Source organism: Mixophyes fleayi, chromosome 4, assembly GCF_038048845.1.
Source record: "Mixophyes fleayi isolate aMixFle1 chromosome 4, aMixFle1.hap1, whole genome shotgun sequence".
NCBI classification, from domain to species: Eukaryota; Metazoa; Chordata; class Amphibia; order Anura; family Limnodynastidae; genus Mixophyes; species Mixophyes fleayi.
This window is the reverse complement of record NC_134405.1, coordinates 297,217,139-297,241,129: the sequence shown is the minus strand read 5'-3', so window position 1 is coordinate 297,241,129 and position 23,991 is coordinate 297,217,139. Positions and strand designations below refer to the sequence as shown.

The 23,991-nt window shown below is 43.6% G+C and overlaps 1 protein-coding gene across 1 annotated transcript in view; it reads left to right on the top strand.

The window, feature by feature from the left end:
* Positions 1–23,991, top strand: part of DDX46 (DEAD-box helicase 46) — a 78,464-nt gene that overhangs the window by 20,863 nt on the left and 33,610 nt on the right. The window contains exons 7-11 of the mRNA XM_075209860.1: positions 1,895–2,008; positions 2,870–3,035; positions 4,345–4,465; positions 17,397–17,572; positions 19,840–19,961. Coding sequence (XP_075065961.1) covers positions 1,895–2,008; positions 2,870–3,035; positions 4,345–4,465; positions 17,397–17,572; positions 19,840–19,961 — 699 coding nt within the window. The remainder of the gene's footprint in view (positions 1–1,894; positions 2,009–2,869; positions 3,036–4,344; positions 4,466–17,396; positions 17,573–19,839; positions 19,962–23,991) is intronic.

Genomic DNA, 23,991 nt, shown 5'->3' with positions numbered 1-23,991 from the left:
CTCCTTACGTTCCGCCTACAGCACCATGGGATCTTAACCTGGTACTGGATATGCTTAAAGGGCCTCCTTTTGAGCCATTACCTACGGCAGATTTTAGGTGTCTTACCTGGAAGGTCGTCTTTATTTTAGCTATTGCATCTGCACGTAGGGTTTCAGAATTAGGAGCTCTGTCTTGCCGGGAACCATATCTGGTTTTCCACGAGGACAGAGCGGTGTTGAGAACCCTCCCTTCCTTCGTTCCTAAAGTAGTTTCGGCTTTCCATCTGAACCAGGAAATTGTAGTTCTGGTCTTTTCATCTACTTCCCATTCGGATCAACAGTCTATGGAAAAGTTAGATGTGGTTAGGGCTCTCCGCATTTATGTCAAAAGAACTTCTCAGATTAGACGTACTGATTCTCTGTTTGTTCTTTATGATGCTAATAAGAGAGGCTGGCCAGCCTCAAAACAGTCCATTGCAAGGTGGATTACGGCAACCATTAAGCAAGCTTACATAAAGGCTAACCGTCCTGTGCCAGAGAGACTTACGGCCCACTCCACCAGATCAGTAGGGGCGTCATGGGCAGCGAGAAATGGGGCTTCTGCAGACCAGCTTTGCAGGGCAGCCACCTGGTCCTCTGTCCACACCTTTACAAAATGTTATCAGTTTAATGTATTTGCATCTGCGGATGCAAATTTTGCTTGTAGTGCTCTACGAGCGGGGCTTTCAGAGTGGTCCCACCCTTAGGGGGCTGCTTTAGAACGTCCCCATGGTAAGCAGTGTCCCCCAGACTGGATGAAAGAGAAAAAAGAATTTATGTACTTACGTTAAATCCGTTTCTCTGATTCCATCTGGGGGACACTGCGATCCCTCCCTTCTGCTTTTCTTCTGTGTGTTCTTGTTTGATTGGCCTTTTCTCCGTGGGCTTTTTAATTAACTGAACAGGAAGGGGCAGGGGGATTGTAGAGGGGAGGGGTCTGTCAGCAGTGCTAAAGATTAACTAGCTAGGTGCCAACTCCCGTGCTCCCCTCCACAACCCATGGTAAGCAGTGTCCCCCAGACGGAATCGGAGAAACGGATTTAGCGTAAGTACAGAAATCCTCTTTTCCCTGTGTCATTTTACATTATTACACAAAACTTAAATTATGGAAATCTATGGTTTGATTTCTATGCATGTGTGGATTACAAGGATTTTGCGGACATTTGGTGTAAATTTCATTATAACAGCCACATTAAATATATATTTACTGAGAAAAATGTTGATTTGTTCAATAACTATTTCACCAGCTGTGTGTTTTTGTATATATATATTATTTATCTTTCCCATATTATCAGCATTAATAGAATTCTTAGTTATTTATAACAGCAGCTGACATGCAGACTGATGTATCATATTAGTTATGACTGGCAGGATGTATCTGAGAAATCTCTCTAAAATAGCTGCCATGGTATTTTCACGCATAGTGACATCGTTGGTGATGTTACAATATTTCTTTTACTCTGCTTTTGGCATGGCCCTGCTGCACAAGGCTGCCATAATAAAATGCTGTCTGTAAACTGAAAAATAGCACGTCTACTCGCCACCAACACAACATACTCTGGAGGGTGTTTAATGATATTTTTTTTTTTTTGCTTGGATCACATATGTGTTCAATACAATGGAGAGGTTTGACATGGATCAAAAACATTGCAGGTTAGATTGATTAAAAATAACTTCAGATTTCATTATTTGCAATTTTGGACGTTGACTAACCAAAATGTATTTCAAATCTTCGTGTAACAAAACTCAGGTGAAGAAAGTGGGTAATGTTTAATGTAGCTTTCACTATATTGTTAAATTTACATTCCTAGCATTTGTTTATTTGTTTTCTTCATGGGTTTCAGAATTATTTTGAGAACTGTATTTTCCCCTACAGAAATCTGGACCATCATTTACAAAGGTAGTAACCGTGATGACCACCAAAAAGATGGCTGGAGAAACAACAAAGAAAAAAGGAGAACTCATGGAAAACGATCAAGATGCTATGGAGGTGAACTATTTTCCTTTAAAGCACCACCCAGTGTTGTGTTTATAGTAGATGTAAAATTATATTGTATACTTGGTGTCATGATTAGAACAGATGGTCAAACACATGCAGTGGTTATGTTGGGAGCACTTGCAGCAATGCAGTCCTCTCTTCCTAAACCTCACAGAAAACAAATTGATTGTGCCATACATGTACAAAAATGGTGTAAGCTGTTTATTTACAGAACACCTTTTATCAGTAATTTAATCAATGTAGTGTAATTTAAAATTTGTAAATATAGGCAAATGTATTAATTTCTCATACCTATTGTCCTCTTGTGTATTTTTGTTTTACAAAATAAAATCATCCTATATATAGTATTAGTTATATGTTTGTGAGACCACTACCAAGAGCAGCTGTTCTCAAACCCTGTCCACAGGACCCTCTAACAGTGCAAGTTTTCCAGGTGACAAGGGAAATAATGATACCACCTGTGGATCTGTTACAATGTGTCAGTCAGTAATGAATACGTCTGTGCTAAAGCAAGGAGATATGGAAAACATGCACTGTTTGGGGATCCTGAGGACCAGGTTTAAGAAACACTGGCCTAGAGAACTTAGTGAGCAGGTACATGCAGGGCAGATGCTGGCGTTGGATGGCTGTCAAATCAGGTGCTTCAATCCCTTCAACACAATTCTTAATGCTCTTCAAAGTTCTGCATGCAGTGATTGTTTTGGCATCAATAATATTTTGTATAGTGAGGACTGCCATCAGCGTGTGACTTATTTAGTTTTGTTACTTTGTTTCCCTATTTTTAGGAGCTTTTGTATAAACATTAGAAAAAATGTTGATATTAAACATATCCCTTTTTTTTTATACCTGCAGTATTCTTCAGAAGAGGAGGAGGTAGATCTTCAGACTGCTCTGACTGGCTTTCAGACTAAGCAGCGCAAGCTGCTGGAGCCAGTGGATCATGGAAAAATTGAGTATGAGCCATACAGAAAAAACTTTTATGTGGAAGTTCCAGAGTTAGCTAAAATGACTCTAGAAGGTAACCTTTTTAGTTTTCTAGCCATAATAAGTTTAATGATTTCTAGCAGACCAACTAGTATTTTTTTTTTCTAGTTTCTTCTAAAACTGAGCTTATGAGATAAAATAACTGGTGGCTATGGTAATATTTAAAACTGGTGGGTTTTGCAGAGCCTATGTTTGCTACAATGATTAGGGTATGTAAGTAATCCTTGTCTCGGATCTATCAAAGTGTCTTATGTCACCTTACAGAATGGGTTGGGCAAAGGGCGTTTCCTGAGCTCAGTTTTGGTGCGGAGATGTAGTTGCTTTTGATGTTTTACCAAGGCCCAATCTCAGAGATAAATCTACTTCAGGGTGCGGTGTAGTAACGTTTGCTCTTCCTCCAAGAAAATGGTGATTTGGGCCTTCCAATTCCCTCCTTTTGATCTGTTGGTCTTTCCGTTACGGTTCCTAATGTTTAAAATGATGCTGCTCCTTGCTGATCTCTTTGCACTTAGTGTCTGAGCTCTGTGCTCTGTTCCATAAAGCTGGGTACACACTACAGAATTTTCCACCAACTTTTTATGCCGATCGATTTTACATGCGATCGATGGTCCGATCGCTCGGTCCTTGGACTGCATACACACTAGCCTTGTTTTAGACGATAAAGGGAAGAGCAGCTGTCCCGTTAGCGACTTTTTACAGCTATGTTGTCGTGAGCAATCACTAATTTCGTACTCACTGTTGTGGATCGGTCGGAAATTTATACACACTACACAACGGAAACAAGATTGGGTCGAAAATATTTAACGGTACGACCAACCAAATGAGGCGACAATCGTCCATTTGGGCAGACTTTCGACCATCGTGTCACTACACACACTGACCCGACTTTTGAACGAGCGGGTCGTATGTCGGCTGATTGAGCCGATTATTGGACGAAAACCGTGTTGTGTGTACCTAGCTTTAGTCACTGTTTCTTATTTTCCACTTTGACAAGGCCATCTTATGAGAATGCAAATGAATCCAGCTGCCCTGCTCAGTCTGTATCTGGATTGTCTGATTAAAAGGTGTATTTGGCGAGTCGGCTCAAGCTGATTTTGCAGCTTATTCAACTTTGGCAGTAAGATCATTTTGGGCATGGTGATACAGCTCAACAGGTCTGTGTGATGTTGACTAATTCCTACTTGCATAAATTTTAGTTTTGTAGACAGTCGCTTATCATACATTTATCTTTAAGAAAGAAAAATGCACAGACCCTCAAGTCTTGTTTTTTGTTTCTTGTATTGTTTCCATGGAGAAATCTTACAACCAATTAATGATGTCCATTTCATTTTGCTTTTCTCTAGAGGTTAGTTCATACAGACTGGAATTGGAGGGCATTATAGTGAAGGGAAAAAATTGCCCTAAACCTATCAAATCCTGGGTGCAGTGTGGCATATCTATGAAGATTTTGACTTGTCTCAAAAAGTAAGGAATGATGCTTAAATTTCACATTGAATATGTAACTTGTCTATGCCAATGTTTGTAGCAAGAAATTGCTTTTTACATTACAGCTTTTGTAATTAGACAGTACGTTTAATTGTTTAGCCATCTAAATTATGAAAACCTTGTGAAGACCATGTAAAACCACTGGTGGCCATTAATATGTCAATGCCTACTTCACTATTATTTCTCTGGCATCCTATTCTGGGACATTGCTCACCATATGTTGTAGAGGGTGCTGTGCCAGGAGTAAGGCACTACTACTTATCTAAAACTTATCTGGCCTGCTCCTTCCACTCTATGGACCCCTCCATGGAGACCATTCAGGGTGCTTCATAGTCTGCTAGATCACTCTCTTGTCCTAGATTGTTGTCTACAGGTTTCTTATTATTTTTTTCTTGTCAGACAAGGGGACTATTTTACCTGTTAGGTGAAAATCTGTGCTGTACTTCATCTGTTCCAAATGCCAGCCAAAGTTACCTAATGGATGTTCGGATACAGATGCCTGATGCTCAAGCTAAGGGGCCCCCATCAGTGGTTCCCCCTTCTCATAGAAGCCTTATCTCAGCAGGCCCCAGACCCTAGACCCTATAGCAGTCCAGGAGCCTTCTTGCATCCGTAACCTTGAAAAGTTTGTACAGGGACTGGTTTGAGAGTTTTCCTGCTTGGAGAGGTTATTGAAGACTTTGTTATCCACCGAGCCTCAGGCCTAACACCAGGTCCAATATTTATAAGATTCTGAGTCTGAACATTCCTCTCAGGATGAAGGTGAGATCCAGTGGGACTCTGACAATGAGGACCTGACTGGATGGGAGGATGTCTCTTTCAACAGTCACAGGGTTGAAGATTTGATTTCAGCAGTCACAGACCCTTGATATTCAAGATGTGGAGAAACTGGTGCATCCTGTCATATTCCTGTTTAAAAAGAAGAAAAAAAAAGACTGCTTACTCTCCTTCATCCCCACAGTTGTCTGAACTCTTTCGGGTATGCTTGGCAGAAACCTGATAGGTTTTACGTTCCGTGGAGGTTCCTACTTAACTACCACTTCTTGGAAGTAGACACAGAGAAATGGGAGATTGCAACAGGAGACCTTGAGACTGTCTTGCTAAATCCACTACCATTTCTATTCTGAATGCATGAGAATTTTAAAATTCTTCTTTGGCACACCAAGTATAGTTCAGAACCATTCTTACAACCGCTTGCGAATTCTTTAGCAATGCCATTGGCGGGTAAAGTAAAGGAATTCTAAGTATTTGGGTGACACTGTCCTTGATGCAGGTCTAGGTCTATATGGAACCTCAGCCTTAGTGTTAGCATCTAAATGTAGACTCTGGCTTTGGTCATGGGAGGCAGATGCAGAGTCTGAAAAGGCTCTGGAGTCCTTACCCTTTGAGGGCACTGTCCTCTTTTGTCCATAACTGGACAGGGTCATCTCTCAGACCACAAGAGGAAAGAGCTATTTTCTTTGTTATTGCTCCTTTTAGTGTGTGGGAAAATGAGAGAAACTTCTATTAGGGGCCAGTTCTTTGTTGCACGTTGGGCTCGCCAAAGGGCTAAGCAGACTTGGGCAAGCAGACATCCTCTTCCCAAGCCAGCTGAAAAACAAACTGTGTGACTGGCTTTCTCCCAAAAAGATCTGTGTTTGAGGCCAGTCTCTTGCGCCATCAGGATCAGGGATTGGATCTTCTTCGGATATCATAGTAAGTCTACATCCTGGGGCCGCCCTCCAAGCAGTTATTCTCCAGTTTCCTTCCAAGAGCCAGGAAACTGGCCCTTCAGTCTGGTCCCTATTGTCATCAAAAGTGACTGTACCAGTCCTGAAAGAGCAGGAGTGTTCGGGTTGTTACTCCAATCTATTTCTTGTACAGAAACTGGACTTTACGGCCATCACAAACCTAAATTCCATAAACTTACACATGAGGGTGAACAAATTCAGGATGGCGTTTGTACGGTCATTGATCAATGCCATGGAGCAAGAACAATTTATCTCCATGTACATAAAAGTTGCGTGTATCCACAACCAAATCTGGGTGGGACATTGCTGCCTTCTCAGGTTTCCGGTGGAAAAATCACATTAGCAGTTCAGAGCCACGACCCTTTGGTCTGGTTACAGCACCAAAGGTATTTGCAAAAGTCACAGTAGCTCTCTTCTGGGCCAAATGGGTGACTGTAGTACTGTAACTAGACCTTTTGATAAAGGCCGCCTCTGGCCCTCTTCTCCTGACCCATTTGCACTTGACGGATGCCAGCCTGCAGTGACCAGGAGGAATGAGAAGTCGTTCGGCAATGAAGGAGGCAGCTAAGATTGCTCTGTGTGACGTTATGTCCCAGAGATCTAGGTGCATTCATCCCAGGGGGGAATAATTCAGTGGGTTTCTGCGGCTGTTCACAGAAACAGTGGATAAAATCCTCTCCAGATGCCTGGATTCAGGGAATCATGGAAAGGGGATATATCATAGATCTTTTAGGTCAGGCCCCTCATCGGTTCTTTTCAACTTCCTTACCCCTCGACCACAACAGAAGGCAAGCGGTGTTGCACTGTTTAGATTCTCTTCTTTCAGTGGGAGTAATCTGCACGATCAGAGAATCAGAGACGCCAGGGATTCTATTCAAATTTTTTTTGGGTCTCCAAACGGGGATGGTTCCTACCGTCCCATTTTGAACTTGGTCTCTAAATCTACACCTGAGAATAGACAGGTTTTGAATGGATTTTCTTCATTCAGTGATAAATGGGTTGGAGGGGGGAGAATTCCTGGCGTCCATAGATATTCAGGACGCGTATCTTCATGTACCTATATGGGAAAGGCACCAGCCATTGCTCCGCTTCACGGTAGGAGCGGCCCATTACCAATTCAGGGTGCTTCCTTTTGACCTGGCCACAGCGCCCAGAGTACTTACAAAAATCATGGCAGTAATGGTTGCCCGCCTCTGGTCTATGGGATTGAGCATAATACCCTATCTTGACGACTTGCTGATCAAAGCCCCCTCAGAAGACAGCAAATTTTTCTTCGACAGGGCAAGGTTTGCTCGCTACAAGACCTAGTGACCAAGGTCTTAGACGGTCACAAACCTTCCATGCTTCTTTGCATGAGGTTACTGGGCAAGATGGTTTCGACCTTCGAGACGATCTCCTATGGAAGGTTTCACTCGAGATGCTTCCAGGGGGATCTCCTAAGGAAGTGGTCATATTCATCTCTCCACTTGGAGCACCAGAGGATACTGTTGTCCCCAGAGGCTCGTCTATGTCTTAGATGGTGGAAGAGTCAAGAACACCTAAGCGTGGGCAGAGCCTTTGTCCCGTGCTCCTTGATCATCTAAACAATGGATGCCAGTCTAAAGGGCTGGGGTGCAGTCACGCTACTTTTGCACCTTCAGGGTCTTTGGTCAGAACAAGAAAGTTCCTTTCCAATAAATATCCTGAAGTTGAAGGCCGTGTTAATGGCTCTCAAAGGGGCTCAGTCCCTAATTTAGGGATTCCCAGTATGATTACAATCAGACGATGCCACGGCTGTGGCATATGTCAACAAAGGAGGGGACAAGGAGCCCAAGGGCAATGGGCATATCAGCCCAGATATTTTCCTGGTCCGAACAGTTCGTCCTATCTCTGTCAGCCTTATTTATTACAGCCATTTTAAATTGGGAAGCCGACTTCCTAAGTCGTCACACAGCAATGCCAGGGGAATGGTCGCTCCATCCAGAGCTGTTTCAGATATTAGTCCGAAAGTGGGGCCTTCTGGATCTTATGACATCCAGACACAATCGGCAGGTTCACAGATTCTGTGCAAGAGCAAGGGAAAGCGCTGGTGGTGGATATAATGACAGTGCACTGGAATATTCGGCTGGCGTATCTTTTCCCTCCCATTCAAATGCTTCCCCGAGTACTCCGGCGGGTAAAGCAGGGAGGACTCACAGTTATACTGGTAGCTCCCCATTGGCCTCGCAGGGTATGGTGTGCAAACATCCTTTTCATGGCAGTGGGTCAAGGACTTTGTCTGCCTCTTCGCAATTACCTCCTACTACAGGGTCCTTTTCAGCATCAGGCCCTGTCTCGGCTGGCTTTGACGGCATGGCTGTTGAAGCCAGCCTCTGGCGGTCAAAAGGGTTTTCCTCCAGGGTGGTGAATACCCTGTTACGGGCTAGAAAACCAGTGTCAGCCCGCATTTATTATAGAATCTGGCGCATCTACATTAAATGGTGTTAATGCCGGGCACGCAATACAAGCAAATTTCATTTGCCCTGGCTGCTAGGTTTTCTTCAAAACGTTCTTGATGTAGGGCTCTGCCTCGGACCCTGATGGAATCAGAGAAATTAATTTATCATAAGTATTAAAATCCTTTTCTCTTTCATCCAGTCTGAGGGACACTGCTTACCATAGGTTGTGGAGGGGAGCACGGGAGTTGGCACCTAGCTAGTTAATCTTTAGCACTGCTGACAGACCCCTCCCCTCTACAATCCCCCCCGCCTCTTCCTCCTCAGTTTTTTCTAGGTGCCCAAAGGAGTTGGGCTTATTAGAAATAGCAAGTCATTTATTTAATTTATTTTTATAAATAACTTTAATTTTTTTCTTTCTTTTTACAGTTCAGTTAGTTTAGGGCAGAGCTGGGAGTGTGTTCTACATACAGAGAACACACTCACAGAAGCTGGGCAGCGGTGACAGGACTCTGTCAGAGAGAGCAGACTGCTCTCCATGGCAGAGCATTAACTGTCACAGGATAGAGGGACAAGCGGTCTCGCCGGACCGCTGTCACTCTTGGAGGCTCCATGATAACCGGCGCTGCCATTAGGCATAGAGCGCCGCCTATCGCATGACCTCGGCGGCCATTAATTTTTTCAACGGACCGCGCAGATACAGAAAGAAGGAGGAGAGAAAACGGGGCCATACCAAGATCCCCCCTCAGTTGAATAGAAGGGGGCATCGGGGTACTAACGCTGCAGGAAACCTCTAACAGGCCTCCATAACTCTGCCAAATACATCAATAAGTTTCTTTTTAAAAAAAAAAAAAAAGAGGAGAGAGAGAAAGCTGCAGAGGAGGAACTATCACAAGAGCTCCCCTGCTCTCAGCACAGATGGTACAGTCCGGACTCTGGCGCCAAACAGAAGCCTGGGAAGGAACTTATTTCCAAGGGAGCAGACACCAGGACACTGCTGTTGGACTTCTCCCCTGAGTGGCCCTTTTGGCTAAGAACCAAAACCCTTTCTTTAACCATTTACTGACTGTTTATGTGGTTACAGGAGGGAGATTAGTAGGATTGTAAAAATCGTCTTACTTGCACATATATCTTTTCATTGTTACACACATACAAGTACAGCTTTTATTGCACAATAGTCTGTTACTTGTTGTCTACTCTGTGTCTCTCAAAATATCTCTTATCTAAGTGTGTTTTAGTGTGCTTTTTCTTTTAAAATGACAGAAAAGGGAAAAGGCCCTATGGCAAAATATTTTAGGTGTTCCAGATGTAAAGTTAAATTACCTAATGGGCAGAAAGACCCGTTGGAGCTCTCCTCAGCCTGTGAAGGAGAGGTCCCCTCTGCGCATACCCAGCTCCTTCCAGTCCCACTGACGGAGGAACCGGCCTGGGTAGCTTCCCTGACAGTCTGTTTCCTCTTTGGCACAGATGGTCTCCCAATCTAATCAATTATGGACTAGTGTGGCAGCGTCTCAAATAAATAAATGATGATGATGAGCGTCTGTGGCTAATAATGCTATTACTCCTGTGGGGCTCCCTGCTGCCATAGTTTCTACTGAAACGGCTATAGCAGGACCTTCCTCTTTGCTTACGGACCATCCGCCTGTACCCACAGAACCGGCATGGTCCTCAGCATTTATTAAGGGTTTGGATAAACTTAACCAGTTACTCGAATCCCCAAACCTGCCCCCAGCGAAAAGAAAGCGGCTCAGATCCACTAATCCTCTCATGGTCCTTTCTGATTCAGAGGGACTTTCAGAAGAGGAAACGGAATCAAATTTGGATTCTGACCAGGTTCCATCCTCGGAACAGGAAGAAGTCACTAAATATCAATTTATTGATGATTTGGTTTTAGAGATGAGGCAAGCGTTGGACCTCCCAGAAATGGAGGATCCTAGTCCTAGGGACAGAAGTCTCTTTAAAAAGGCCAAAAGGAAGGTTATTCGTTTTCCCCCTTCTACAGAACTCAGAGATATTGCTGAGGGAGCCTGGAAACAGCCTGATAAAAAGTTTTCTGTTCCAAAGAGGTTCTCTTCCCTGTATCCGTTACAGGAAGTGGACGTGGCTCGCTGGGAGGAAATTCCGAAAGTAGATACTCCTGTAGCCCGTTTGGCCCGTCACACTCTCCTTCCGGCCCCGGGCTCAGCAACTCTGCAAGATACCACTGACCGCAGAGTTAAATCCCAGTTAAAATCTATATTTGTAGCAGCGGCTTCTTCCTTTAGGCCCACGTTTGCTTCAGCTTGGGTTGCCAAAGCCATGGAAGCATGGGCAGAGCAACTGGCACAGACCTTGCAGGACCCAGAATTGATTACCCTAGCGTTACATTTAAAGGCGGCGTCGGGGTATATTTATGAGGCGGCTCAGAGCTCAGCTTCTGTGTCCTCTATTCAGGCTGCGTCTGTTTCAGCAAGAAGAACATTATGGCTGAAATCCTGGGAAGGGGATTCTGAGTCAAAGAAATCTATGGAATCCATTTTTCGGCAGCAGGTCTGTTTGGCCCGGAATTAGATAACATGATTTCCCAGGCAAGAAGCCGGACACCACGGTTTAGTTCCTTTCGCCAGTCCTTTCGGGGTACATCCTTGCCCAGAGGGCAGTCGTTTAAGGGTAGACAACCGAATTCCAGAGGCTCGTCTGTCAGAGGCAGGTCCTCGTTTGCAGCTAGGGGCCAGGCCTCCAAGACTCAGGAGAAGCCTGCGTCCTGACTGCCACTCTATTCCCCAAGAGGTGGCGCTGGTGGGGGGACGTCGGTCTCTTTTTCAGGAACAGTGGGCAGCGTCATCCCAAGACCCTTGGATTCGGGGCATTTTTTTAAGAGGGTACATGATAGATCTAATGGGACCAATACGGCAGCGTTTCTTTGGGGATCTCGGGGTAGCGAGGTTACAAAGAAGACAGGCAATGCAGGCCTGTGTCGCCTCTCTTCTTTTGCAAAAAGTCATCTGCAGGGTCCCAGACAACTAGAAGAGAAAAGGGTTTTTATTCAAATCTTTTTCTGGTCAAGAAGCCGGACGGGTCATTTCGACCCATTCTGAACCTAAAGAGCCTCAATGTGCACTTACGAGTGGACAAATTTCGAATGGAGTCCCTAAGGTCGGTGATAAACGGCCTAGAGAAGGATCAGTTTATGGCATCCATAGACATAAAAGATGCATACCTCCACATTCCTATTTGGAGCAATCATCAGTCCCTCCTGAGATTCACAGTAGGGAACTCCCACTATCGGTTCCGGGCTCTTCCTTTCAGCCTCTCCATAGCTCCAAGGGTCTTCACGAAGATCATTTCGGTGATGGCAGCGTGTCTTCATCTACAGGGAGTTCAGGTCGTCCCTTATTTAGACGATCTACTCATCAAATCCTCCTCAGAGATTTGCTTACGTCAACACTTATCACTCACCATAGCAATCCTCGAGAGCCATGGGTGGCTGATAAACTTAAAAAAATCCCAGATGATCCTGTGTCAACGCATGGTCTTCCTGGGGCTTATCATGGATACCAGTCGGCAGAAGGTGTTCCTGCCTACGGAGAAGATCCGTTCAATCCGGGCTACAACAACTCAGGTGTTGTCCTCGACCAAGCCCTCAATTCATTTGTGCATGCAGCTGCTTGGGAAGATGGTGGCCTCCTTCGAAACGATCCCCTTCGGTCGGGCTCATTCCTGATGCTTCCAGTGGGATCTGTTACAGAAATGGTCAGGATCCCACATACGCTTGGATCTCCAGAGGATCTCGCTGTCTCCGAGGGCGAGAGAATCGCTCCAGTGGTGGCTGAATCAAGATCACATGGCAGTGGGCAGGTCCTTTGCTCCATGGTCATGGATCATAGCCACAACAGACGCCAGCCTGAGAGGTTGGGGGCGGTAATCCTGCACCTTCGGCTCCAGGGACTTTGGTCTGTTCAGGAATCGGCCTTATCAATAAACGTGTTGGAGTTGAAGGCAATTCTTTTAGCCCTTTGGGGGGCACAGTCCCTCCTTCAGGGCCACCCTGTCAGAGTTCAGTCCGACAATGCCACGGCTCTAGCATATGTCAACAGGCAGGGAGGAACCAGGAGTGCAGCCGCAATGAAAATTGCAGCTCAGATTTTTGTTTGGGCAGAACAGTACGTTTCAGCATTCTCGGCAGTGTTTATTCCGGGAATAAAAAATTGGGAGGCCGACTACCTAAGTCGAAACCAAATGATGCCGGGGGAGTGGTCACTCCATCCGGAAGTTTTTCAGGTTCTAGTTCAGAGAATGGGGTCTTCCGGATATAGATCTCATGGCCTCCAGACACAACAGAAAAGTTCCCAGGTTTTGCGCAAGGGCAAGAGACCCCTTAGCGGTGGACGTAATGACGGTCATGGGAATTCAGGTTGGGATACCTGTTTCCTCCGATTCCCATGCTTCCTCGCGTTCTCAGACGAGTAAGGCAAGGCGGTCTGCCGGTGATTCTAATAGCTCCCTCATGGCCGTGCCGAGTGTGGTACGCAGACATAATCTCTGTGGCGGAAGGACAATAATTTCGTCTTCCAGCACGAGACAACCTTCTTCTTCAAGGTCCCTTTCGTCACCAGAATTTACCGCAGCTCAGTTTAACGACATGGCTGTAGAAGCCAGCCTCTGGAGGGCTAGAGGTTTTTCCTCCAGTGTAGTGAACACTATGATGCGAGCTTGCATGCCAGTTTCAGCTCGCAATCTATCACAGGATTTGGCGAGCCTATATCAGATGGTGCGAAAATAGGACATGTCACACGTCTTCCTTTCGTCTCCCTCGCTTATTGGCTTTTCTTCAAGATGGGCTGGAAGCAGGGCTTCGTTTAGGTTCCCTAAAAGTTCAGGTATCGGCACTTTCAGTCTTTTTTCATCTGAAATTAGCGGATTTGCCAGATATCAACACTTTTCTTCAGGGAGTCTTACATATTCAACCTCCCTATGTTCCGCCTACAGTACCATGGGATCTTAACCTGGTACTAGACATGCTTAAAGGGCCCCCCTTTGAGCCCTTACTCGAGGCAGATTTTAGGTGTTTGACCTGGAAGGTTGTTTTTCTTTTGGCAATTGCATCGGCACGTAGGGTGTCTGAATTGGGAGCTCTGTCTTGCCGGGAACCATATCTGGTTTTTCACGAGGACAGAGCGGTTCTGAGAACACTCCCATCTTTTGTTCCAAAAGTGGTGTCCTCTTTTCATTTGAACCAGGAAATTGTAGTTACGTTTTTTTCATCTACTTCTCAGTCTGATCTGCAGTCTATGGAAACGTTAGATGTGGTTAGGGCTCTCCGTATTTATGTCAAAAGAACATCTCAAATTAGACGAACTGATTCCCTGTTTGTCCTATATGATTCTAACAAAAGAGGCTGGCCAGCCTCTAAACAGTCCATTGCAAGATGGATTTATGGCAACGATTAAGCAGGCTTACATAAGAGCTAACCTGCCTGTGCCAGAGAGACTTATGGCCCATTCCACCAGATCGGTAGGGGCGTCATGGGCAGCAAGAAATGGGGCTTCTGCTGACCAGCTTTGCAGGGCAGCCACCTGGTCTTCTGTCCACACGTTTACCAAATTCTATCAATTTAATGTATTCGCATCCGCAGATGCAAATTTCGCTCGTAGTGTTCTACGAGCTGGGCTTTCAGAGTGGTCCCACCCTTAGGGGGCTGCTTTATAACGTCCCCATGGTAAGCAGTGTCCCCCAGACTGGATGAAAGAGAAAAAAGAATTTATATACTTACGTTAAATCCATTTCTCTGATTCTGTCTGGGGGACACTGCGATCCCTCCCTTCTGCCTTTCCTCTGTATGCTCTTGGTTGATTGACCCATCTCCTTGGGGCTTTTTGACTTAACTGAGGAGGAAGAGGCAGGGGGATTGTAGAGGGGAGGGGTCTGTCAGCAGTGCTAAAGATTAGCTAGTTAGGTGCCAACTCCTGTGCTCCCCTCCACAACCCATGGTAAGCAGTGTCCCTCAGACGGAATCAGAGAAACGGATTTAATGTAAGTATATAAATCCTCTTTTTTGGAGTGGCTAAAATATAAGACAATTCCCTAGATTGTCTCAAAGCCCAGACCTTACACTAAATTAGAATCTGCAAGATGATTTGGACAATGCTGTTTACCAAACCTGATTGACCTCAAACAGTATTTCAAAGAAGTATTGAAGCAAAGGAAGTGAATACTCATGTAATTAAGTGTCTGTTTTTTAATTTTAGGTTTTAAATTGTTTCTCAGACAGGATTTTGTGTTGATTGGTGGTAGAAATTCCAGAATCAATTTTCATTAATGATTTTAGAAAATTGTGAAAAATGCCAATATATTTTAATAGCTACTTTAGTATACACCATTTGGAATACAGATCATTGAGGTCTATGGAGAAATAGACAGTGTTTCTAATGAATACTAGAAAATAAGGCCGGTATTGTTCATGGTCAATCTAGCATTTATTGTGAATGCCCTGTATACAACCTTACTAGATAACTTCACAAAGGAAGTTTAGTTATGGTCATCTTTAAATAGGAAGAAAGTGTTAAGTTAAAATCTCTCCTCCAAGCAGTGTCTAGAAAATGGATTGATGGAACCACACTCCTTCATAAGTGGGGGTATACTTGGGGAGGTTCTTACATATCCATGGTAGTTCTAGTTCAATCTTTCAACTCTACAAAGACATTTTTTTTCATTTTTGCAGAACCATGCTTTGATAATACTGGACTTAGTATATCGCTCTGTATTGCACAGCTGGCATCCCTGGTACCCATCCAAGGTTCAATATCTCCCAGGCAAATATCCAAAATAAGTTTATTTAACAAAATGGTAGCACCAGATAGCAAGAATAATATTTAAATAATAACCCGCAACAAACAGCACTACAGTCTGGTACAGACAACATACAGGGTATAATGAAAACACCTCACCAGTATCCTTAGCCGCTCTCAGGGGATGCTGTCTATTCAGACTTCTCCTGGGATGGAGACCATCTCTCCTTTGAGGCTACCTGCAAGGCAGCGGTCCTGGGTTACTGTCACTCTGCTTTGGCAGACACACAGCTCTCCAAGACCTGGGGATATAGTTACTAAACTGGGTTTGACAAAGTGGAGATGTTGCCTATAGCAACCAATTAGATTCTAGGGGACATATTTAATTGTCGTCGGAAACACAGAAAATCTCGCGTCGCACGCACTATTACCGTTATTACAGTGATAGTGCGCTTAAAAACCGTTATTACGGTAGTTTGCTCTCTGCATTTCAGCTCGCAGCTCCCTTAGCCGCGAGCTGAAATACAGCTAACTATTACCGTAATATTGGTGGTAGTTTTAACGCAGCGGAAAACCGCGACAATTGAATATGCCCCTAGTTATCATTTATTTAGTACATTCTACAAAATGTCAGTTATCTGGTTGCTATATATCTTCCCTTTTTCAAGCACACAGTTTAATAAATCTTCCCCCTGGAGAGGTAAATCGGGACGGAGGCAGTACTCCAGGGACCCTTTGTCCCTTCCCTGCCTCCTAGCAGAGACATAGATCTCATCGCTAGCCTGACGTTTACTATCACTGGGTAGTGAATGCCAAATTTCTGTATTGGGAAGTTGTTTTTTAAAGGCAGAAATGACCACCTTATGAGTTTTGGGACCGGCCTGATTGGTCCTTTTCGCTGTGTTTTACCTTTTCACAGATGTAGATAATTTTCTCTTGATACAATTAGGGACAGGTATTGTTCTATGGCTATACAGCAGAGTTTGTTTAAATGTGAGAGATCATAATACAGAGACATTACAATTAAATACACAATGCAGTCCTCTGTAATTAAACAAAGAGCTTTATCTGTGGACTTTTCCCCCTATCATAACACGAGACCCCTGGTGTGATGTACATTCATACACGAATGGTGGACAATAATCTAGGCCAGTGGATCCCAAACCTTCTCCGTTCAAGGCATCCTAAGGTTCTCCATTATTCTTTCAAGGCACCCCTAAGCAAAATTTTTTACTGAGTAGTCTCGTGCCTTGGTTTAGTCGGCTTACCAAGGGCATTGGTACCCTTGTGAGATCGCCACGGCACCCATGGAGCCGCTGCGCACAGTTTGGGAATCTCTGGCCTAGCCTGAATCAATGGACTAGTCTTAATGTACACACAAAATAAGAAAGCCATGCTGCCTGACATATTGCCACTTAAAAATACAATATATATACAAGTTTAAATGTGCTTGACAAATATGGGGAACCAGATGGCTAGAAAAAGTATATATTTTTATAATCCACACTTTGTGAGAAACGAGGTGCAGACTGGTTGAGGTGATATTTTAGAAAAGAAAAATTTCTCCCTTTAATGAGTGCTTCCTATACAATGCAGCCACAGTGTAGACAACGAGAGTGCCACTCCACTCAAATATTATCTAAAACAAAAAATACTGTGTCCACGACAGACGCAAAGAACTAAACACATAGAGAAATATTTCACATTAATACCTTGCTTCATCATACACATCAAGAAGGGAAAAAATTAGAAACCGGGCACATAAGGGATATGATTTAAAAAGCAAAAACATTTCTGCCCTAAAGTAAGCAAAGAACAACAGGTTATGTTCCACCTCCTGAAGGCTCCTCTCAAGTTTTTTATTTTTCCAGTGCCCTGCACAGGAGATTGGTCTTATGCAACTATTGGCCCAAATATCCACTCATTAAAAATTGTGTGTAATTGTGTAGATGTTAAAAATATTTATAAACAACAAATTGTTCTTGTTTTTTGTCATCAGACATTCATATGAAAAACCAACACCAATCCAGACTCAAGCCATTCCTGCAATCATGTCTGGCCGTGACTTGATTGGCATTGCCAAAACCGGAAGTGGAAAGACTATTGCCTTTCTCCTGCCCATGTTTCGCCATATTATGGACCAGAGACCTCTGGAAGAAGGAGAAGGACCAATAAGTATGTATTCATTTTCCTCTAATAGTTGAGTAATCAGTGTTTTCCAAAAGTAGTCATACCCTAGACCAATTCTCAAATTACTTTACCGAGTAGCAAATCCCTCAATGAAATTTTGTGTGATATCTTTTATTTAAAGCACGGAAATTCAAAATGTGTCCAATTTGATTTATGTAGCAAAAATTCTTCTTCGGAAGAAAAAAATGTGTAAGTATGTGGTTTGCTTAAATTTTGAATCCTTGTTTTTCTTCAGAGCTTCCATAATACAAGGGCACAATTGCTTTACAATTGGCATCCACCAGTGAATCTTTTAAAATAACTGCCATGTTTTCTTGATAAAAACATCACATTATTAGGGATCACTACTGAGGTTTTTAAGCTGAAGTAAACTGTAAAAAGGTTGTCATAAAAATGTTGAAGCCAATACAAATGCATGAATTAGGAAAATAGTAAAAAAAAAACATATCCCAGTATTTGCCTGTCTATCTGGGCACTGTTTGTTCAATTATGATGAAGTGAAAGCTACATAAACCAAACAAACACTGTCTAGAAAACGTCCTTCATCAAAACTCTCTGCATAAGCAAAAAGCCAGAGAGAGGCCAACCACAACTCCGTAGAATCTACTAAGTCCAGTAGCTGTGACTGGAGTAAACATACCACCATTAACCATATCAAGAGCTCTGCATAATGCTAGGTACACCCTGCTGGACAATGCTAGCGATTTACCAACGACAGGCAAAAAATAAAAGGCCCAATCAGCATGGCGATTCATGTGTACACACCATACATGATTTACCTTCAGATCTGTGCTCTTCATCTGGTCTAAGAGCAGTTTAGTCGATTAGAGAATGGCGGCACAATATTCACTTGACCACATATCACGCTGAATAACAGTGTGGTACTTATTTGGCAAACTGTTGTAGATTCAGCGAAGATTTGTAATGTCGTCATTATCGCAGCAATAAATCTTGCTGTTTCTAAAGCTTATAGCGATCACACGTATTTAATTCACTGTGACCAAATAAAAATTGTAATGGATATCAGTTTCAAATGAAATTTATCATATAATTTCCATTCTGGAAACTGTACATACTCTACTGTTCCAAAACTGAGAATAATATATCAGAAAAATTTTGATATTCACTAAAGAGCATAAGGACACTTTTTACTCATTTGACCCGACAGGGATCAGCTGCTGTCTCCCTATAGTGTGACCACACTAATTTTAATTTGTTGTCCTATATAGAGGCATATAAAGATACTGGGGTAACAGAGATAGAAAGATAGCGAAAGGTTCCACACAGCTCCATAAAAGTCCAGAAGTAGAACAGAGCAATTAGGAGGCAGCTAGTAATACACTGATAAAAAAAGAACAAGGATATGCAGCCCTCTGCAAATAGGAAACAGACAATTATTCACGCCATAGAAATAAATGAATATTGATACATAACCCACTACAATAATCTTCAATACGGAGATGCAAACTGATACAATTGCAGACGCTATATTCAAAGTAAAAATGAAGCTACAATTGTATCTACAGTTCAGATAAGTCTTAGTGCTATAATGGATTTCAATTCTGTATAGGTTTCATACCAAATGTTCAGGACATTAAATAGATTTCAAGTGTCCAACACTGACTGCTAATTAAGTGATATGTGTAGTTATAATATGAAGACACTCGTTCATTGATGCCGTATCAGGCTGGCTTATTATTTATCTTTGACGGCACATCAGGGTGCTTCATTTGTGCAGGGTGGCAACATCTACATCTTCTGCAGAGTTCCTTGGCTGCTTGGATTTGCATCCACGAGCTTTGGTAGCAAGATATTACGTGCAGCTGTTCCAGAGCATTCCTTCCCTTAGAGACAGCTTTGGTATGTCCCCAATGTCGCGCAGTGTCACCCAATGGTAGGAAAGAGAAAAGAAGATTTTTACTCGCCATAAAAATCGTTTTATTTCATTGGGGGACACTGCGCACCCTCCTTTGCTCTGAAAGTAGCGCTGTCCTTGGTGTTGTTTTCTGAATAGTTTCTCCTCTCTTCCTGACTTGGTTATACAAACCTGAGGTCTGAGCTGGAAAGGAGGGCCTAGTAGGGGAGGAGTTAGGGGAACAAACAAGTTTTGATAAGGGCTTAGACTCCTAGTCCCACCTACTATACCCGAATGTCTCGCAGTGTCCCCCAATGGAGTAAGAGAAATCGATTTTTATGGTGAAATCTTTTTTATTATAGCCAACTTTAATCCGTTTTCCATTTTTGCTTTTTAGCTGTCATAATGACTCCAACTAGAGAGCTGGCTCTGCAAATAACAAAAGAATGCAAGAAATTCTCAAAGACGCTTGGACTGAGAGTCGTCTGCGTTTATGGAGGAACTGGCATCAGTGAACAGGTAACAAGGGACATGTCTGGTCCAGGTTTTTTTTTATAGCATATGTTTTGACTCTTCTCTTTTAGATGAATTGTTTGTCTTAATATGCAGATGGAAACAGCCTGGGAGTTATAGGATTGTTAGTGTAGTAGTAGTTGGAGTTGAAAATCTTTCTTGCTGGCGGTATCTTAAATCACTGTCCAACAGTTGCACAAAAATGTCTTTTAAAGAAAAGACAGGCTTAATGTGACAACTCTGAAGAAATGGTATTAGTTATTTAATAAAACACAATCTATATATTGCTGTCTGAGTGAGAAGTGCATAATTTGTTAATAAATGTAGACTAAGGAGACTTGGCGAAGTTGCTATAGATCACGGTCAGGAAAGGAACATTGCATAACATACTTATAGACAAGCACACTCAAAATCTAAGAGCTCGGTGCAGCCTGAATATTCAGCTGAATCCATCTGCACAAATCACAGAATAGATCTCCTTAAACTACTGGCCTGTGATTCAGGAACAGGAGAGCTCCTAATCCAGGAGCATATTGCCTGTCAGACAAGCACTTTTATACTGTGTTTTGTCACTCTTCACTCGAGCACCATTTTGGCGTGAAAATGTTCTGTGGATTCTGTCCCTCTCTGGAGAGACCATCTTCTCCCCTCTCCGTTCTGATTGATGTGCCCTATGTCAGCAGACAATCCGTCATATTTCTTACCTTGCCTACCGTGCTGCTGAGCTGTCTGGCTGAAAATCAGGTGACAAAGGCTGCTCACCCGACGGCTGGACTGGGGGTGAGGCTATCTCCTATTAACGCCACAGCTGCTGAGGCTGCCGACACAAGCTGTCTCAGACCTGCTTTACAGACCGTGAAAACTATTTTAGAGCTGCCTGACAGATGAGACATTTAACCACCATTGGAATTAACACAGGCTACACTCTCAGCACTCAATTTAACATCAGGGCTGCAATCTACTGATCGGTACTGCTTACCTGTCAAAGCACATCAGTTACCCAGCATTGGGATTCCCATAGACAAATTGTGATAACTGGGCAACCCCCTGTCACTGCACATTTTCATTTTCACTTGCTGGATGTCTTCAGCACACTTTTTTTTACAGCATTGTTTCAAAACTGTAAATTTGGAAGTCACTGATGTCATCTTGTGGCCTTTTGTCCTAATTGCAACACAGAGTTCAATTCCACTGCCATCTAGTGGTTGAATCTGTTCATACATTCTGTATTTGTCTGTCTGATGTGGAAGACACACTGTGAAAAATTATCTGTCAGTCTCATAACACCGCATCCTTTGACTTTATTGGCTCCCTGCCACTCGTGAATCCCCCACTTTCGAGCATTTGTTAAGTGCCTCCCGGGACCCAGTTTACCAACTAAATACGAACAGGGGACCCACGAGACACTCACAGGACTGTTCTGCCACTGGTTCGCATACACCCCCTGGCAACCCTCAACTACTCACCGTTCCGCATTGAAGTTGCCCAGTAACTGCAACAGCCACAGCTAAACATCCAGCACAATAGCGTATTGGCCCACCCACTACCACACTGCGGGCCATAACACTGCACATTTCCAGTGGTGACAGGCATATTAATTTAAGTCTTTTGAATTAACATGTAGAATACCCACCCAGTGTAGCACCCTAAGCAACAGATTGCTAGTCGGCGTCTACCTAATATGTAGGACCTGCAGGTTTTGAAGGTAAGTCGGTCATGTCTCCTGAAAAGATCAAGCCTAATGTACTGGCTCTTCCAATTAAATTACAGCCAAAGCCCAAGTCTGCATCAAGCTCACTTTCTACGTCAAGAGGCTCTCTTCCACCGATTCGGACCCAGTAACCAGAGGTCCCCACTCCGCGCCCTCTCATCCCCAATTTGGGATCTGACGGAGCACTGGACGCCCCATTAACAGCGCACATTTTGCACTCTACTTTACATCAGATGTTAACTGTCCTTCGGGCCGATCTGACTTCTGAGATGAGGGCGGTGATCGGAGACCTGAAAACTGACATTTCTGAGATTGCAGATCGCACAGACCATCTGGAGTTATTGGTTGAATCCCATAACTTCTTCACACCACTCTTTTCAGAGGGAAGTTGCCTTTCTGAAAGATAAAGTTGTGGACCTAGAGGATCGATCCCGCAGAAACAACATCAAAATCAGAGGTATTACAGAATCTGTCTCCAATACAGATCTACAGGACTATGCCGTTTCACTGTTCAAGAAACTACTACCTTCTGTGGACGGTAAGGACCTTCTTATTGACTGTATACACTGCCTCCCACGTCCACGATCTGTGCTGGGGAATGTCCCGAGGGACTCTCTCATTCGGGTCCATTTCTTCCATATCAAGAAGGCCATACTCCGAGCGGCACGTGATCTGAGCAATGCAGTGGTGCTTAGTGATCTGCAGCTTTTCCAAAGCTCTCACTCGCTTCCATCAATTAAAGAAGAGCTCCTCATCCAATCATGCGAGCAAATAATATCTCTTACCGATGGGGCTTCCCGGTCAAGCTGTTGGTCCGACATGAAGATTTCACGTATGTCATCTCGTCCCTTGAAGCTGGCACTAAACTTCTGGAGGAATGGCACATGCCTCTTCCATCTAGAACCGCTGCTAGCAAGCCTCCACTTCAACCAGAATTTACCATGTTTCTAAAGACTACTTTACTGTTTTTGCTGAAGTCTTACAGCTTCTACCTCTGACTCGATAAGTATAACTATTAGCAATTTTATTGTCTAATGTTTAATGTCTGTTTGAAATGTTATGTTCTGTGTTTTTGATACACAAGTCATGATGTGTGATAATAGGTTTGCTTAAGGGTAGTTTTATAGCATTGCGGGGCCTGGGGTGTCATGGTGGGGTTACTTGCAATATATCAGATGTATCATTTGATGTTCTATTGTTGCTACATTGTTTACTGTCCCCCTTTTCCTTTTCCGGGTGCTACATGGGTGGGATTTATTTAATTCCACCCCCTCTCCACTCTAGTACCCCCGCCCTGGATCACTCAAACAACATGTCTCAAGAACTGAACAGGCTCCTTGGCAATAACTCTCCCCATTCACGTTCCATAACTCGTGGTACGGTTTTACTCTCTGAATATTAAGGGACGTAACTCGCCAAATAAACGCCGTTTGGCGAGTACTACATTCCACAGACGCAGAGCAGATGTTATAACCATTCAAGGAACACCTTTTTCGTCTCGTGCACCCAAGATATCCGTTGGGATATTTCGCTAATGGCCCATTCAAAAGAAATGGCGTAGCGGTGTCTAGTGCCCTTGTCTGTTTCAGCCTGCAATTAAAAATAGAGGACAAATCTGGACGATTTATAATTCTGGTTGGATTTTTAGTAGACAAACCGATGACTTTAGTCTCTCTATATGCCCCTAACTCCCGTCAAATTCCTTTCCTCAAGTCAATATGCAAGGAGGTACAGAAAGTACGTAGAGGCCATTTAGTCCTCCTTGGAGACTTTAACCTGACCTTAGACCCCAGATTAGACAAGTCCAGACCACTAAGATCGGCAGAACCTGGCCCAACCCTTGTACCTTCTACCCCTTTTCGTAAACTATTAGCGGAGCAATACCTATATTTCAGTCTCCAAATGTACAAGACTATACCTACCACTCCTGGGTAGGTATATACATCTCTTTTCACTCATTGGTGTGCACTGAAAGCAGTTCTGCGAGGCTCAGCCATCCAAATAGGCGCTTTCTTAAAAAAGCAATACCTTTTCCATCAACGAACTCTTGAGTTCACTCTAGCCACTATAGAATTATAAAACCAGATGCGCCTCTTCAAAGAGAAATGTTTGTTCTGGCCATAGAACCTCTAGCACATACAATTAGACAGGCCTCAAACTTCCCGGTTATTACTCTTCACTCCTATACACACAAACTGTGTCTGTTCGCAGACGATGTATTCCTATTTGTTACCAGCCCGGAGACCTCGTTGTCAGTCTTGAAACACATCTTGGACGGTTATAGTGCGGCCTCCTTTTGCAAATTGAACATCTGAAATCTGAGAC